General features: G+C 59.1%; 2 protein-coding genes across 3 annotated transcripts in view; both read left to right on the top strand.

Moving 5' to 3' along the window:
* The window catches only part of RAB40C (RAB40C, member RAS oncogene family), a 33,466-nt gene extending 24,531 nt beyond the window's left edge, over positions 1-8,935 (top strand). The window contains exons 5-7 of the mRNA XM_083799665.1: positions 3,609-3,686; positions 4,173-4,395; positions 5,797-8,935. Coding sequence (XP_083655791.1) covers positions 3,609-3,686; positions 4,173-4,395; positions 5,797-6,077 — 582 coding nt within the window. The 3' untranslated portion in view covers positions 6,078-8,935. The remainder of the gene's footprint in view (positions 1-3,608; positions 3,687-4,172; positions 4,396-5,796) is intronic.
* A 2,765-nt stretch (positions 8,936-11,700) lies between these two features.
* Positions 11,701-15,885, top strand: WFIKKN1 (WAP, follistatin/kazal, immunoglobulin, kunitz and netrin domain containing 1). Of its 2 annotated transcripts, none has more exons than XM_083799661.1 (3): positions 11,701-11,903; positions 12,978-13,241; positions 14,155-15,885. In XM_083799661.1, exons 1-3 carry the CDS (start codon positions 11,826-11,828, stop codon positions 15,643-15,645), a joined length of 1,833 nt encoding a protein of 610 aa, XP_083655787.1. In that variant the 5' UTR covers positions 11,701-11,825; the 3' UTR covers positions 15,646-15,885. The 2 variants fall into 2 exon arrangements, with proteins under 2 accessions (XP_083655787.1, XP_083655788.1); XM_083799662.1 differs by lacking the exon at positions 11,701-11,903 and adding an exon at positions 12,757-12,886.
* The last annotated feature ends 175 nt before the right edge of the window (positions 15,886-16,060 follow it).

Below are 16,060 nucleotides of genomic sequence, written 5' to 3'. Positions count from 1 at the left end.
GCCTGAGGTGCCAGCTGGAAAGCTGCGGCTGAGCCCAGCCCTGACGGAGAAGGCAGGACAGAGTGTTCTGCCTGCCGTCGCTGCCGGATCCTTGTTTGGGGCTGGTTAGTGCTACGGGCTGGAGAAGTCCAGCTGGGGGAGGTGTTCAGGCAGCTTCAGCTGTGTTCTGTCTGTGGGGGACACCAGCGAGGGGCTCTTCCCTGGCTGCCCTGTCCTCTGCCGAGGCTTGTGGCACTGGTGCGAGCACTCGCTTCTCCCGGCCGTGTTCTTGCATGCCTGTGTGAGCAGCTGGAGCCCCGTGCTCGCAGCTGAGAAGCCTGCTTTGCTCTGGTGGGTGAGCACGCTGCTTCTGCCACCTTTCAAAGCCCATCGCTTGTAAACCTGCTATGGGCACCTGCAGCAAGGAGACAGCGACGGGATTTGATTTCCCCCTTTGGTTACGGGGACAGATCTTTGTGCAAGCTCACGCTGAAAACAAGCTTGACTTTTGGCAAAGTGAGTGTCCACGTGTGCTGCTGGATACGATAGCAGATGATCTCTGGGTGTTCTTTGTTCGTGGCACGGTGCGCTCACGTGGAAATCTGTCACTGGAGTGCTTAGGCTTGCACCACTCCCAGCAGCGTGGAACAAAAGCAGAGTGGAAATGAACTTTGAAAATTAACTCTGAAAAGACCTGAGACAGGTCAGTCCACTCTTCTTCCACCCAACACCAAAACCTATAAGCAGGCGGGGGGGAAAGGCTGTGTGAGGGTTGGTGAGGGCTCCAGGATACCTTCACAAAGTCTTACTGCAAGACACTGAGGCGGATGTCTTGTGAAACCAAATATTGAGAGCGATGGAGATATTTGAGTGCTGACAGCCATCTAGGCACTTAGAGGGTGATTTAGGCTGCAAATGGGGATCTATTCATCTTTCTAGTTGAGTTGATTAGAATTCTGCACACTTAGTCTTTCTATTTAAAAACTAAAAAAAATAAAACCTGACAGATCTCACTCGGAGCTGTCTGCAGAGATGGCGCCAGCTCCCTGTCTGCGTGCATGTCTGTGTCCTGTTCTCTGCGGGGCAGAGAACGGCGATGGCAGCGTGCACTGGGGATGTGCGCCCTGGGAACGTGGTGTCTGGAGCACGCCCGTGCCACCTGGGGAAGCGCGGGGCCGCCCGGCTGCACCACGGGCTGGGCGCTTCTGGGGCTGCTTCCTCCGGTTCGTGCTGGCCTTAACGCCCGTGCTGGGCAGGACGGGGACGGGATCAAGGCATTAGACAACCTGGCCTTGGTGTCTTATGGCTTCGGCAAGCTTTACTTGAGAGTCTGAACTCCAAATGTCACGCATGGAGCTGTGTTGTGACTTTGGGGGTGAGCTGGCAGACGGTGTCTCTCCTCGCAGTTAGAGAGCACGGTCGTGACCTTCCCCCCTGCTCCCGAGGACTGGGGGTTGTGTTTTGGCTGGTGGTGAATCCTTAGTCCTCCCTAAAGCAGATCTAGGCTGCAGCTGCCAGCAAGCTGAAAAGCGCTGTTCTCCTAGAGCGAGTTTCTGGCAGAAGCAGTCCTCACAAACTAGGCCTTGGTCTGTTTCCCTTGGCTAAAGGAAGCCGTCAATCCAGAAATAAAATAAGTAGACTTCAGCTCCCTGGCAGTTTGTCTTGGAAGGGGGTCATCAGACTTCTTCCTTTGTTATTTCCTGGTTATCAGTCATTCACGTGCACAGCCCTGGAAGCTAGAAGTCAAAACAGATGTAACAATAATTAAAAGAAAGCTGAGCCTTGCTTTTATTTTTTTTTTTTCAAAATGCATTTTAACATAATATATCCTGATAGGAGGTAGTTCTTGATTGGGTTCTTGAAAAGCACTAGCTTGGGTTTTTGTGAACTTTTCTTTATTTGTGTGAAAACGGTTTCTTCCTAGCCTTTTTTTTTTTTTCCCATCTAGACTTAGGAGAAACCCCTTCCCTCCTTCAGAAGAAGGGGGGGGGGAAGCCTCATTCTTTTTGAGTGTAAAACTTAACTGTTCTAGAAATGATGATTGAAAAAGATCATAGGCTCGAGGAATGAGCTCTAGACCTTCCTTGGAGGGAATGGAAGATGCTTCTGCTCCCCTCCTGTGTTTGTGCATGGCTTCGGTGCAGGCTTCCCCAGGCCTGCCCTCCCTGCCTCCCGTAGTCCCCAGTTCAGGCTATCTTCAGTTCCAATTCCAAAGTAACCTCAGAGCCTCTTGTCGCTTGAAATGCCCTTGATTACAGGGTGACAAGAAGCCAGAAAAATGATTGCAGCACTCGCTGCTTGCTTGAAATGATTCTCTAAACGCTGCGTGTCGGGCCGATGCTGAGGGGCAGCTCCTGGTGTGATAGCCTGCGTGCCCCAGGGCTGAGCATCACTGCCCCTGTCCCCAGAAGTGCTTCGGCTCGAGGGAGGAGGTGGTGGTGGCTGGGCAGCCAGCTCTGCTCCGGGGCTCGCAGTGGTGGCTGCAGGGACAAACTTCTCCTCCTCGGGCTGTGCCTGTCCTGGCTGCCAGCCCTGCGGGTGGCCAGGGAGGGAGTCGTGGGTGGCGTTAGGGAAGGTGGGTTTGGGCACGGGGATGAAGGAGGCACCCCCCCCTTTTTTTTTTTTTTTCCAAGGGGTGGGAAGATGCTGAAAATACTGTGCCACAGCTCGTGGGGTTGCTGGAGTTCCCAGCTCCCAGCAGAGGGTGACTGGCGGGTGACTTGCCCAGCACCTTCCTGGTCACGTACCAGCACCAAGGCAGCGGCGCTGCCCTGGCTGAGCCACCCCTAGGGGTGCAGCTCCCCGTGCCCCCAGCTGCTCCTGGGCACTGGGCACATTTCTTGGGCTGGGCTGCATGCGGCTTACCCCTGCCTCCTCCCTCCGGCACCTCCTCGGCCCTCCTGGGTTTTGCAGCTCACGCTGGGGCTGTCGCCTTGAGGTGCGCGTCCTGCAGCAGGAGCTCGGGGTTTGCCAGCGTCGCTCGTCTGGGAGCTCTGTGAGCAGCGACGTTAGCAGCACGGGCTGCCCTTGGTGGGTCCGCTGTGGGTGCCAGGCTGGAGATCTCTGTCCTCCAGAGCTCTCGACTGCTGCAGTCACTCCACTGCTTTCTTGCCAGCAACGGGAGGACTGAATGAGACGGGTTCTGGATGGAAAAGGAAAAGGTTTTGAAGGTGGGTGAGCTGCTGCCATTCAGTGCAGGTGTTCTGCATAAGGGGAAGAGAAAAAAACTGTTTCTGCCTCCGTGAATGTGCATCAGTTTTGTGGCAGGAGGAGGGTGTGCAAAGCACAGCCTTTCTCCTCTGGCTACAAAGTCACTGGGGCAGTTCCTCCTCCTCCTCTGCAGAGCCTGCTACTTTGAAGTGGTTTGGGGTCTGATCGGGCCAAACCAAGCTGGTGTCTCTTCCAGAGCTGCTTTCTTGCTGGAAACGGGAGTAAAGCCTTCCCTAGCAGATCTAAGTTAGTACAGATCTGTTACATGAATTTTAGGCCTAGCAAATGCACAAATAATGTGACTGGAGAAACGTTTGTTTAGCCTTTTAGGTTCTGAGTATAGCAGTGGTCTTCCAGGTGCATCTCCCTTTTAGTTTGCCTACTACGTGGCTTACTGACTGCGTGTTTTCTTCCCTCAGGGGATTCTCTTGGTGTACGACATCACAAACCGCTGGTCCTTCGATGGGATAGATCGATGGATAAAGGAAATAGATGAGGTAAGCCAAAGGGAAGAACCCGTGGAGCATACCAGCTTCCTGCCTTGCCAGCTGTGTCCCAAAACGCGTGTGGAACTGTGGGGGGCGAAACGCGGTGCACGAGGGCAGCAGTCTAACAAAACCCCAGGGAGGTGCCACCTCTGGTCTGGGGACAAGCGTGGCTCTGCTGGGGAGAGGAGATGATGGCAGTCCACTATAAGCAGAGGAAGGGTTTAATGTCTGTCCATCAGTATCGGTTCGGTGTAAATCTGGAGTAGCAGGAAAGGGCTTGGGAATGGCAAGAAAGACAGGAAAGTTCCCTCTAAAGTGGACTGTGGACGGGATAAATGAGTTGTCTTCATCATGTAGTATTGATTGCTCAGCAGTCAGAGCAGCTTCTCTTCCTTTGCCTGTCACCGCTGTTGAAGCTAGGTAGAACACTGGGTGTCAGCTGCCGTGACTAAAGGCAAGCCATGACTTTCTTCACTTGTTTTTTTCTTTGTTAAGCATGCCCCTGGTGTCCCCCGGATCCTGGTGGGGAACAGGCTTCACCTCGCCTTCAAGCGGCAGGTGCCCACAGAGCAGGCCCGGGCCTACGCAGAGAAGAACTGCATGACGTTTTTTGAGGTCAGCCCCCTGTGCAACTTCAACGTCATAGAGTCCTTCACGGAGCTCTCCCGTATCGTCCTCATGCGGCACGGCATGGAGAAGATCTGGAGACCCAACAGAGGTGAGGAGGGTGCTCTGCGTGAGCAGCTGGAGGGGCTGAAGTGGAGGGGTAGGACTGCCTGGGTGGGAGGCTCGTGTGCTTGTCCCCGTGGGATCTGAAAGCACCTGACCTGGTGAAATGCTGAAGCTGAGCTGCAGCAAGCTGCCTGTGCTGGTGCCAGAGCCCTGCAGTGAGGGATGGGCAGCTCCAGAGGGCAGTTCAGCATGTCTGGGCTCTGAACTGCTCTGGGACATCCCGCACCTCTGCGTTTACTCTAGATGAGGCTGAGGGTGATTAAGCTCACAACTTGAAAGTACTGCAGTCAGATGGTTGTGTGGGATGAACCCAAGTGTAAGCAACTCTGTCCTTATCCTTGTCTGAGCCTGTATCTCCTGTTTCCGCAAGATGCGGAGGCAGAGTGAGCCCAGGGCAGCACAAGGAGTTGAAAGGGGATAAACCATGTCCCTGCTGTAGGCGTGAAGCAGTGGGCTGGGATATTCTGTATATCGAGGTGCATGCGCTGCAGTGCGGAAGGCAGTGAGCAGAGGCCACCTGATGTCCCAGCCCGCTGAATTTTTGAAGCAAAATACCCTTAGGACCCATGTTCCTGGCTGGAGGCAGCAGCACGTCCTGCTGGCAGGCTGAGCAGCGGGAGTTTAACACCCCACGAGGGATGACCTGCCTTCGTCGTGGTCCTGCCGCCCTGCTCGCTAGGGAGGGACGATCCCATCCCGCTTGCTGGCCCCACTCACCAAAGTGTCTGCCAGACTCTCCCGAGCCTCTCCCAGAGGGCAGCGCCCATGACTGCTGCCTGCCTGCCTGCTCGGGAGCAACAGAGTGACTTCGGCAGCCAGCTGGAGGTGAACGTGTGCCCTCCTGTGGCCGGCTGCTGGGAAATCCCATCCAAGCCGACTTCCCAAGGCAGATTCACGTGGTTACACTGAGCTACGAGGACACTGGGAAGCTTGTTCTGGCTAGATGGGATCCCGCTGCTGCGAGCACCCTGCAGAGGGGCAGCTTGTGGCTGCTGCTCACCAAGTAGGTCCCAAGCGAGACCGTCCTACCTTCCCTTCAGGCTGCCCAGGGGAAAACCAGGCGTGGGGCAGGGAAAACCAGGCGTGGGGCAGCAGCGCGAGCCAGCCCAGCACGCTGCACAGAGTGGAGGGGTAGCAGCGTCTGAGCCCAGCGTTGACACTAAAGCTGGCCTCCTGCAAAGTCTGGCCTCCAAAGGCAGAGCCTACCGGAGCCTTTATTCCCACACCTACCCTGACTAATCTGCTGTCTGTTCAGGGCTCCCATGCAGTCACTATTACCTCTTCTCCCCTTATAAGCAAAAACTGCACAGTGTAAAGAATGGGTGCAGGAAGAAGGCAACCCTTGAAGTCTCTTGGACCTTGACTGTCCGGTCTTTTCTCCCACCAGTGTTCAGCCTACAGGACCTGTGCTGCCGAGCCATAGTTTCCTGCACCCCGGTGCACCTCATCGACAAGCTGCCGCTGCCCGTCACCATCAAGAGTCACCTGAAATCCTTCTCGATGGCCAACGGGATGAACGCGGTGATGATGCACGGCCGGTCGTACTCCTTGGCCAGCAGCGGCGGTGGGAGCAGCAGCAAAGGCAACAGCTTGAAGAGATCCAAGTCGATTCGGCCGCCCCAGAGCCCCCCACAGAACTGCTCGCGCAACAACTGCAAGATCTCTTAGCAGGATGGAGGCGCCGTGAGCTTCGAACGTGTCCGCACCCACCCACCGATGTACAGATGTTTGCACACTTCACCCTTTTCGACTGGATCCTTTCGGATGGGCCTCGGCTGCTTTTCTGATGGCGCATGCAAGCGTTGGGAATGTGCTCACGTTTGGCTTCGCATGTGAAGCGTGGTGCCGGCCGGGGGGGAGAGGACTCTGCCAAGTGACCCTCCAAGAATGCTTTGGGCTTTGCCTCTCGGCCTGGGGTGGAAAATTCAGCAGCTGCCGGGTTGGGGAGGGGGGAAGGGGAAAAAGCTCATCCAGTTTCGATGGAGAAATGGATTTAATGGCAGATTGAGAGGCTTAAGGGAGTAGGCAAGGAGAGTCTGTGCTGCAACTTTAACTCTTGGACTCCTGAACAGATTGCTGGTGCAATAGTGGTTGTTGGATGTAGTAAAGAAAATGGGGACAGGGGACTAGTGACCGTTTTCACCAGGATGTTAACCTGCTGTTGCCAAAAAGAAAAGAAAAAAGGCAAGAGTTGGCCAATTGGAAAGCTGAAGGAAGCAGTCTGCTTGCCTTCTTCGTTTATTTATGTAAATATTATACATATATATATATCACCTGTTTTTTAAGGTTTTTTTTAAGAAGCAGTCAGGGAAAATTTTATGCAGCCATGTAAATAAAAGCACGGGATTAACTTTACCAGTGTCAGCAAAAGGGGAAAAATGGAGGATTTTAAGATGAAAATATACAAATGCTTTAAGAGACTTTCAATCGCTGCCAGGATTTATGCTGGGTTTTTTAAATACTACATATGCAGAAGGAAAGAACAATTGGTGTGTTACGTACCCCAAGCTGCTTTACTCTGATCGTTCCCTAAAACTTGAGTGCCGAAGGCAGGGTGGGATTTAGAATCGATTCGGGGGCAGAGCAGAGGCCCGGGGCTGGATTTTGTTTTCGGCGAGCAGGACAAAGGCAGCTCTGAGGTTTGAACCCACCCAGGCGACCGACTGACCAATGCCTCAATCAGGTGCACGTTAGAAGATGCGAAGAGATCAGGGGCTGAGGAGCGGAGGGGGGAAGCACCGAGCCTAAAGCAGCGGGAAGGTGCCGACCTCGTCCTGTATTGGGAGCAACGCGGCACAGCCCTGCCTCCGCGACGCGGTGCGCTGCGTGCACCTCCGGGATCCTCGCATTGCCACCCCGTGAGACTGGCCCTGAATCCTGGCTTTTTTGCTTTGCTTTCCCAAAGATGTCCTGCCTGAGCTCATGCTGCTGTGGCTCCTCCTGGATGAAAGCGGGAAGGGGCAGAAGCAGCTCTTCCCGCTGGAGCGTGAAGGAGCAGAAGTGGGGCTGTGGCTGGGCGTGGAAGCTGGATGCAGTTTGCGCAGCAGACAGCAGTCACCGGCCTCCACGTCCCGCCGTGGTGAGTGTGCTCGGCTCGTGGCTGCGGCAGGAGATCAGGAAAGCCAGCTGCTTTGCCCTGTGGGACTGCGCCTGGGTTTTAGAGGACGTGCAGGCTCAGTGGCAAGAGCTTGAGATAGGCACGTGGTGCAGGAGAAGATCTGTCAAACAAAGGCATGTGCATCCCTGGCTTAGTCCCTTGGCAGCGTATTGATTTGTGATGGAAATTCACCTGGAAACTTAAAAATCGTGCCTAGACCTTACTGCAGAAGATGAACAGGGCCTGGCAGCGGTACTGAGCTGTGCTGATGGATTCCTACAGCCAGCCAGGACGTGTGGATTGTGAGCACCGTGGCAGAAAGTGATCTGCTCTTCGTCTCTGCGGAGGAGAGCAGCGGTGCAGTGCTGCCATCTTCCTCCTGTTGTCAGCAACTCCTCGAGGCCTGGGCGTGCTCCTCTCCTCCCAAAGCTCCCTGTCGCGTTGCACGGGCAGGATGAAGCCGCAGCAGTTTCTGCAAGGCTGACGACCCCCTTTGGTGCAAGCAGCAGGCGGGGGTGCGGCCCCTCTGCAGGGCGCTTCTGTGCTGGGCCATGAAGGAGCCTTCCCCCTCCCCGCTCTGCGGAACAAAACCCAGCGCAGGGCTGGGTTTCTTGGCTTGTCCCTGGTGTGCTTTATTGCCCAGCTCAAATGAGCGGGGAGAGAATTAAACCCCGGGCAGAGGGGGGAGAAGAATCCTTTGTAGTGGTGATTTGGCTCAGGAGCAAAGCTGCAGCCGATTTCGGCACGGAGTCCGGGGGATTTCTAGAACCTGTCTGGGATGGCTGGCACCTGTTTCCCATCACTTAACACACAGCAGAAGACAATCGCTGGCTCAGCAGCCCGGCGGGCTGGGGATATACGGCCAACAGGTGATGCACCCCAGTGCTGCAGAAGGCAGCTTCTCCTGGAAAACATCTCCTGGGCAGCGCGGGGCCAGGCTGCAGGCGGCCTCTCGCCTCTGCAGCAGCCCGGCACCGGCACATGAGGCGGGGAGGCACGAAGGTTTCCTTCACAAAGTCACAAAGCTGCTGCATGTGTAGAAAAACTTTACGTACCTCTGCTTGGTTTTGCTTTGATACGTGTGGCACCTCCTGCGCCTTTTGCCCAAAGCTGATTTTTTTCATCCTGTAAAGTTCAAGAGATCCTGTCTGGAGGGAGAACGAAAGATTCACCCGGAATGTTTGCTCAGCAATTTATTTTATTTTATTTTTTAATTTAAAAGGAAAAGAGGTTCTTGCATCTGATGTCAACACTAGTCTTTAGCTGCTCTCCAACACTTGTACCATTCCTGAGGGTTGTGTTTTGTTTTTTTCTTGGACTGTCCTTTTATTTTTTTATTCCTTTGTACAGTCAATGTTGTTCAACTGATTATACATGGTTTTGTTTTATATAAATTAAAGCCTTTTTTGTTTTGAACTGCCAACCAGGAGGTGGAGGAGTTGTATCAGGTTTTTTTTTTGGGGGGGTGGGGGAAGGCTGGGAGGAGCTGTAAAGGAAAATGTGGTGGTTTTGCCCAAAGCTGGGCAAAAGCAGGCGTGCTTGTGATGCCGGTGTGTATTGCCACTTCCATGTCATCCAGCAACAAGAGCTGATATTAATCTCAGATTTCCTTTGGGGAGGGTGGGAATCTTAAAGTCACGATGCTGGTTCTGGTGTTTTACCCTGTTCCATACATGCAAAAGCCAAAATTGTTCTCATCGAAGGCTGTATTATCACATAATTGCTGAGTCTGGGTAGCTTTAAGAAAGCAGAGCCTAGCCTGGCACAGGGTGAGTGCTGTAGGAAGGCACCTTCCCCGTGGCGCAGGTGGGTTTGTGCAGCCATCCCATGGATGTGGGAGCTGGGTGCTGGAGTCCAGAGCCAGCAGCTTGCTCCGGGGCTGGAAGGAAACTTCTCCTCGCCCCATCCTCTTCTGCTCCCAGCCCACCTCTCCTTGACCTCCCTCTTCCCCTGCCTGCTCACTTCCCGAGGATCAGATTTTCCACTTCGTACCAGACTGGCCACGCTTGTTTTAACAGCTTAAGTAATTATTGCTGGGGATGGGAGGGAGTAAGGGGGGAAATCAGATAGCGTCTGCAGCCTGGAAAACCCTTAACTAAGGTAAAAGCTTGGCCAGGGAAGAGTCACGGAGCCCTGTTTGTTCTCCGGGTGGCTTCTGGCAGCGACTGCTCCTCATCAGCACGGTCTGGCCGAGGGCTGTGGGTGGCTTCAGGTGGGGGAACCGACAGCAGGAGCCAGCTCTGCTGCAGCGGCCCCTCTGCGGGGGGAGCAGGGCAAGAAGATGCCGTACGCAGCATGCCATGGCTCTGGTCGGTCCTGCTGTGCCCCCCGGGTTGTTCCATGGGGGCTGTGAGGAGGAGGCAGTGCTCGCCTGCCTGCACCCGGGCTGCTCGGTGCTGGGGGGGCAGTGGCTGCGTTGCTGGAGCAGGAGCTGTCATCCTCGCTGCGGCACGGGACGTGCTGCTCCTCTCGGCTGGGGCTGCTGAGCAAAAACCACCACTGATGTCTGTGACCTTGGAAATGACCTCCAAAAATCCCCGCTTTGGTGCATGATGCGTGTCGGGGCTGGGGCTGGGGCTGGGAGCAGAACTGGGCACGGTAATAGAAACATCAGGGTTGGAAAAGCCCTCCAAGATCATCTGGTCCAACCACCCCCCTACCACCACTGTCACCCGCTAAACCATGTCCCCAAGCACCACGTCCAACCTTTCCTTGAACACCCCCAGGGACGGTGACTCCCCCACCTCCCTGGGCAACCCGTCCCAATGCCTGACTGCTCTTCCTGAGCAGAAATGTCTCATTTGCAGCCTGAACCTCCCCCCGCACAACTTGAGGCCGTTCCCTCTAGTCCTATCGCTAGTTATCCGCGAGGAGAGCCCGACCCTGGCTCCCCACACCTCCTTTCAGGTAGCTGCAGAGCAATGAGGTCTGCCCTGAGCCTCCTCTTTCCCAGACTCAACACCCCCAGTTCCCTCAGCTGCCCCTCACAGGACTTTGGCACCTTGGCGTGCAGAGACAGGGAGTTTTGAAGATGAAGTTACAATTACTGAAAGCCTTTAGATGATGAAGGTTTGTCACGTGCCTGTTCCAGGGGGCAGGAGGATTGCTTTGTCAACCCTGTCCTGAAGCACCAGCAGCAGCACCACCGCCGGGGGAGGCGAGGGCTGGAGGTGCCCGCCCCGGAGGAGCACGGGGCTGGGGGGGAGCTGGCTGGCACCGAGGCTGCGTGGCAGGGAACTCATCTTCCCGCTTCGTGCTTCAGGGCCTTGTGTTAAACCCTCGGGGACAGTGGCACACGGGTATCTGGGACGCGAGGAGAGCACGGCGCAGCGAGGAGAGCACGGCGCAGCGAGGAGAGCACGGTGCAGCGAGCAGGCCCCTCCGGCCCCCCCAGGCCTTTGTCCCGGCCTCGCTGCTTTGATCTCGGTGACGGGGATGAGGCACCTCAGGCTGCCAGGTGCCTCAGTGTGACCCACGGCTGCTGCCCCTGCTCCCGAGCTGGGAACGGCACAGGAGCTGACCCAAGCCTCAGCACCGGGATCTTCGCAGTGCTATAACCACACGGGGACAAAAGCTGGCTTCTGGATTTCCTCGTCCCCCTGCAGCGGCACGCTCCGAAGGACCTCAGGCAACCCCCAACCAAAGCAGCCAAGCGCCCCTGGGCAGCTCCCGAGCCCCATCCCCAGGTGGCGATGCCCACATGGCTGCATCTTGGCTGGAGTGAGGGGGGGTTTGGGGATGGGGGCCTGGGGGGGGTCTCCACACAGAACCCCGTGGCTGTGTGCAAGGAGGTGCGGGGGGGGGCTCCAGGCTGCTGTGCTGCCTCTCGGGCTGCTCTGATGCAACTCTCTGTTTGCAAAATCTCTCGCCAGCCTCCCCACTGGTGTCCCGGGGCAGCACAACCTCCCCCGCATGCCCCAGGCCAGCTCAGCCAAGGGGTTATCTGCCCCTGGCCAGATCCTGACCCCTCCACGCCACCAGGCAGGGGCTGCAGGGAGGGAGCTGCTGCAGCGGGGCCATGCGGGGTGAGCCCAGCCTGGGGCAGGAGGCAACGGCTCCTCCTTGGGCGTCTGCAGCTGCCACATTTGGGGCTGACAGTGGCTGTGCCAGGTCCCCCTGTGCCTGGGGAACGGGGTGATGCCTGGGGACAGCCTGGATCTGGTGCTGACTTGCATGTCTTGTCACCCCTCAGCACTACGACTGGCTGGGGGTAAAAAAAAAAGAAACGCTAAGAAGGGAGCGCACCCAGGGCTGCCTGAGCCAGGAGAGGCCGCCTTGCAGGGGTTTGGTGCTCATCCAGCTCCCAGGTCAAAGGCGCCATGGCTCGGGTCACAGCTTCTGCCAGTGCTGCAGGAGTTAACGCTCCCCAGGCCGCTCCGAAACCCTTCCTGCTGCAGGTCAGTCTCCAGCGGGGATTAAGGGAATCTGGCTGGGAGCAAGGGCTGGCTCCTGCCAGCTTAGGGCCGGCTCCGGGAGGTGCTGTGCAAGGCTGAGGTGGGATTGCAGCCCAGGCGCAGCGTCCGGCCGGGGTCTGGCACGGCCAGGCGCTGCCTCCCAGGCACTCCCCAGATCAGAAAAATACAGCGTAAAAACCCAGCTGCAAATCATCACCGGGTGTTGCTGGAGCGGGGAGGGAGGGCCAGCTACAAACCTGTGGGTTTACGGGGGGCTCGGGGAGCCTGCAGGTGCCGAGAGGAGAAGGCAGACGTGGGGTGGGGGTCCCGGAGCAGCCCCCCAGCCGGGCCTGCAGCCCCCCAGCCCCACTGCCCAGCCGCTGCAGCCCAGCTCTCCGGCCAGCGATGCCGTGGGGCCGGGGGCTGCGGCTGCTTCCCCGCCAGCAGACCCGGGGTGGCCGAGCCGCGGCGGGCAGAAAACAGGCTCTGGCTGTTTTCTCATCCTGCAGGAATTCGGCTCCATGGGCCGGGCATTTTTTTCCCCTCCTTTCACTCTCTCTCTTTGGAGACTTTCCGCATTCTGCCTTTGATCTCCCCCCTGTGTTTGCCCAGTCGATCGGCTCAGACGGGGTTAGAGGCTGAGGTCAGCGCCTTTTCCATTCCAAACACCCAGAAACATCAGTGAGAAGGGAGGGGATTCAGATTACAACCTTCCCGTCCTCCCCTTCCACCCCTGCCCCACACGCAGGCTGCACCCCAGCCCCACTGCCCGCTCCCGCCGTGCCGGGAGCCTGGCCCTGCCGCCGCTGCCACGGCTTTGGGGTGCCAGGCATGGAGTGAGCCCCCCGCCAGCACGGGGACACCGGCGAGGCTGAGCCACCGCTGCGCGATGCTGTGCCCATCACCCTGAGAGCTCAGCGATGGACAGAGGTGCCGGGCAGCATCTCCGGAGAGACAGCATGCTCCAGGCGTGCTAAACCGCAGAGGTTTGGACCTCATCTCCTCCTCCTCTTTGTCCTCCCTGCCTTCCTTTTGATTTTTTTTTTTTCCCTTCCATCCAATGTGATTTGTCCCAAGCCTCGCAGCAGGGCACAGGGCAGCCAGATGCCTCGCCGGAGTTTCGGCCGCCCGGGACCCAGGTCGCGCGCAGGCGGGCGGCAGCTCGGCAGGGCTGAGCCGATGCGTGCGGCGCTGCTGCTGCCCTTGCTGGCCGCCGCCGCCGCCGGGCTGAGCCTGCAGCCGGCCAGGATGCGGCACCTGGGGGTCTGCCCCAACCAGCTGAACCCCAACCTGTGGGTGGACGCGCAGAGCACCTGCGAGCGGGAGTGCCAGGCCGACCAGGTGAGCGGCGGCTGCGTGGGGGCTGCGGGCACGGATGGGACGGGGTTGGGTGCTGCCGGGGCTTGGGGCTGGTGCTGCACCCTGCTGCTCGGCAGCACCCGTGTGGCCTTGTGGGGCCGGGGTGTCCCCAGGGGGTGCTGGTTCCCAGTGCGACAGGATGGCCGGTTCCAGCGCCAGAGGCTGCAGCCGATGGATGCGGTGCCCCGCGTGCTCAGCCCCTCTGCAACTTCACTCTGCCGTGCACGAGCGGTGCCCTGGGGCTGCTCCCAAGCCCTGCAGCAGGCAAAGCCGCGGCTCATTGCCCCACCATGTCCCCCCCCAGCCACTCTCCACGTCCAAGACCTTCCCCCCGCCCCATACCCCCCCCCCCCCCCAAGGATGCTCCCACCTGGTTGTGGGGCCGTCGCTGAGACGAGGGGTGTGGGTGTGCTGGGACTGCTCCCCCCCCCCCCAAGCCCCCTCAGTTTTCCCAGGAGCCCAGTGCCGCCCATCCCAGGGGAGCGACCACGCTGCAGTTCATCGCTGCAACGAGTTCTGCCTCCCCTCAGCCAGCCAAAGCTCGCAGACTCCCCGAGCCACACAGCAGTGTGGTGGGGGGGACGGTGCCGCGTCCCCTCTCAGTGCACCCACGGTGGCAGGTCTTCACCGGGTGACCGTGCTGCCCCACAACCCGGCACCGCTGTGCAGTGGGGGCTGTCTTTGCCTCACCCCCACCATCCCAAGGGGGGGGGGGCTGAGGTCGACCTGGGTCCAGGGACACACAGTTGCGCAGGGAAGGTCCGGCTCAGACCCAACACCCAGAGGAGCCCAGGAATGATGGAGGCTCTCTGGCAGTGGGAGCATCCCCACAGCTGTGGCACGGTGCTGACCCCCCCCTCTCCCCTCCCTTCCCTTCCACTCCCCTCCCGGCCAGGACTGCGAGGGCTTCGAGAAGTGCTGCACCAACGTCTGCGGGCTGCGCAGCTGCGTGGCCGCCCGCTTCGCCGACGGCAGCCTGCCGGCGCTGGAGCTGGGGCGCGGGCCCTCGTGCGAGAGCTTCGTCTGCGCACAGCAGGGCTCCGACTGCGACATCTGGGACGGGCAGCCCGTCTGCAAGTGCAAGGACCGCTGCGAGAAGGAGCCCAACTTCACCTGCGCCTCCGACGGCCTCACCTACTACAACAAGTGCTACATGGATGCCGAGGCGTGCCTCCGCGGCACGCGCCTCACCACCGTGCCCTGCAAGTACATCTTCACCTGGCCCGACACCAGCCCCGTGCCGCGGGAGACGACAGCGCGGCCCACGCCAGGCGCCGGCCCTGAGGTGCCGGTGCCCCCCGCCCTCTACAGCAACCCCTTCCACCAGTCGGTGCGCGCCGGCGGCACCGTCAGCTTCCGCTGCGACGTCAGCGGCCGCCCGCGGCCCGACATCACCTGGGAGAAGCAGAGCGACCGGGCCGAGAACTTCATCATGCGGCCGGACCAGATGTACGGCAACGTGGTGGTCACCAACATCGGGCAGCTGGTCATCTACAACGCCCGCCAAGAGGACGCCGGCATCTACACCTGCACGGCCAGGAACGCCGCCGGGCTGCTGCGCGCCGACTTCCCGCTCTCGGTGCTCAAGCGGGAGCCCGGGGGGGCCCCGCGGACCAGCAGCCCCCAGCCCTTCCCCAGCGCCGAGTGCCTGAAGGAGCCCGACCGGCGCCGCTGCGAGGCCCTGGAGGTGCGCTGGCACTTTGACGCCAAGCAGGGCTCCTGCCTCACCTTCCGCTACGGCGGCTGCGGCGCCAACAGGAACCACTTTGAGACGTACGAGGAGTGCCGCGCCGCCTGCCTGGGCAGCGCCCGGCCCACCTGCCTGCTGCCCATGGTGCAGGGCCCCTGCCAGAACTGGGAGCCCCGCTGGGCCTACAACCACCTGCTGAAGCAGTGCCACTCCTTCGTCTACGGCGGCTGCGAGGGCAACAACAACAACTTCGACAGCAAGGAGACCTGCGAGGACGTATGCCCCTTCCCCAAGAGCCTGCAGTGCAAGGCCTGCCGCCTCAAGAGCAAGATGGTGCTGAGCCTCTGCCGCAGCGACTTCGCCATCGTGGGGCGGCTGATGGAGATCGTCGAGGACCAGGACTCTGGGATCGCCCGCTTCGCCCTCGAGGACGTCCTCAAGGATGAGAAGATGGGCCTCAAGTTCTTCAACATCAAGTATCTGGAGGTGACCTTGACCGACATGGACTGGAGCTGCCCCTGCCCCAACATGACGGCCGAGGACGGGCCGCTCATCATCATGGGCGAGGTGCACGACGGCATGGCCACGCTGGACCCCAGCAGCTACGTCCGGGCAGCCAACGACAAGCGGGTGAAGAAGATCTACGAGCTGATGGAGAAGAAAACCTGCGACCTCCTCAACCGCTTCCAGGACTAGGGGCGAGCTGGGATGCGCAGACGCGGGGGCTGCGGGGCTGCAGACCCCTGTGGGGGGGACTGCACGGCCAAGCCCGCAGCTTTTATTTAGCAGTTATCACCATTTTGTAGTTCCCTCCCCTGTAATTTATCTGTCTGCATGCCCTCCCCATGTACCCCCAGCCTGGGCAGCAGCAATAAAAGACTGGGCTGGGTTGCAGAGGGGTCTGTCCGGACCCCCACCCACGACAACCTTCCTGCAGCACCGAAGCCTCAGGTGCAGCGTGATGCCCTCGAGCTCTGCACTGCTCCGCAGCTGCGTGCTGCAGGGCTCTGGGCAGGGGCCGGTGCCCCGCAGCCTCGGTGCTGGGGGGCAGTGATGGAGGGAGAGCCCTCCCACACCCCAAATGTGTCTCTGGCAGAGGGACGGCACGCGG

This window comes from Anser anser (genome assembly GCF_964211835.1).
Source record: "Anser anser genome assembly, chromosome: 15".
Taxonomy (NCBI): Eukaryota; Metazoa; Chordata; class Aves; order Anseriformes; family Anatidae; genus Anser; species Anser anser.
This window is presented reverse-complemented; position numbering and strand designations above follow the sequence as displayed.